General features: G+C 51.2%; 1 protein-coding gene across 1 annotated transcript; it reads left to right on the top strand.

Annotated features, from left to right (window-relative positions):
• Window positions 1-28: 28 nt before the first annotated feature.
• Window positions 29-596, top strand: LOC117799206 (60S ribosomal protein L12-like). The gene is made up of 2 exons (XM_034651667.1): window positions 29-62; window positions 94-596. Exon 2 carries the CDS (start codon window positions 99-101, stop codon window positions 594-596), a length of 498 nt encoding a protein of 165 aa, XP_034507558.1. The 5' UTR covers window positions 29-62; window positions 94-98.
• The last annotated feature ends 35 nt before the right edge of the window (window positions 597-631 follow it).

Here is a 631-nt window from a genome sequence, read left to right as displayed (position 1 = left end):
TGGTTGAGGTGCAACTGTACATCGGTCGTCCCGAATCCGGGTTCATCCGACACCACAACCGGAGTCCGTGCTGTGGACATTAGTAGCATCCATACACCATGCCTCCCAAGTTCGACCCCACCGAAATCAAAGTCGTTTACTTAAGATGTACTGGCGGTGAGGTGGGTGCCACTTCTGCTCTGGCTCCTAAGATCGGCCCCCTGGGTTTGTCTCCCAAGAAAGTTGGTGATGACATTGCTAAGGCAACTGGTGACTGGAAGGGTCTCAGGATCACGATCAAGCTCACGATCCAGAATAGGAATGCTCAGATCGAAGTCGTTCCATCAGCCTCCGCTCTGATCATCAAGGCGCTGAAGGAGCCCCCGCGTGACCGAAAGAAGCAGAAGAACATCAAACACAGTGGCAGTGTCAGCATGGACGAGATAACCTCCATTGCACGCCAGATGAGGCACCGGTCCCTCGCCAGGGAGCTTTCTGGTACCATCAAAGAAATTCTTGGTACAGCTCAATCAGTTGGCTGCAATGTTGACGGTAGACCACCGCATGACATTATTGACGATATAAATAGTGGTGCAGTCGAATGCCCATCTAGTTGAAGTTGTCACAAGATGCAGCCATGAATAAAGTGAAA

This window comes from Ailuropoda melanoleuca, unplaced genomic scaffold (genome assembly GCF_002007445.2).
Source record: "Ailuropoda melanoleuca isolate Jingjing unplaced genomic scaffold, ASM200744v2 unplaced-scaffold45063, whole genome shotgun sequence".
Taxonomy (NCBI): Eukaryota; Metazoa; Chordata; class Mammalia; order Carnivora; family Ursidae; genus Ailuropoda; species Ailuropoda melanoleuca.
This window is presented reverse-complemented; position numbering and strand designations above follow the sequence as displayed.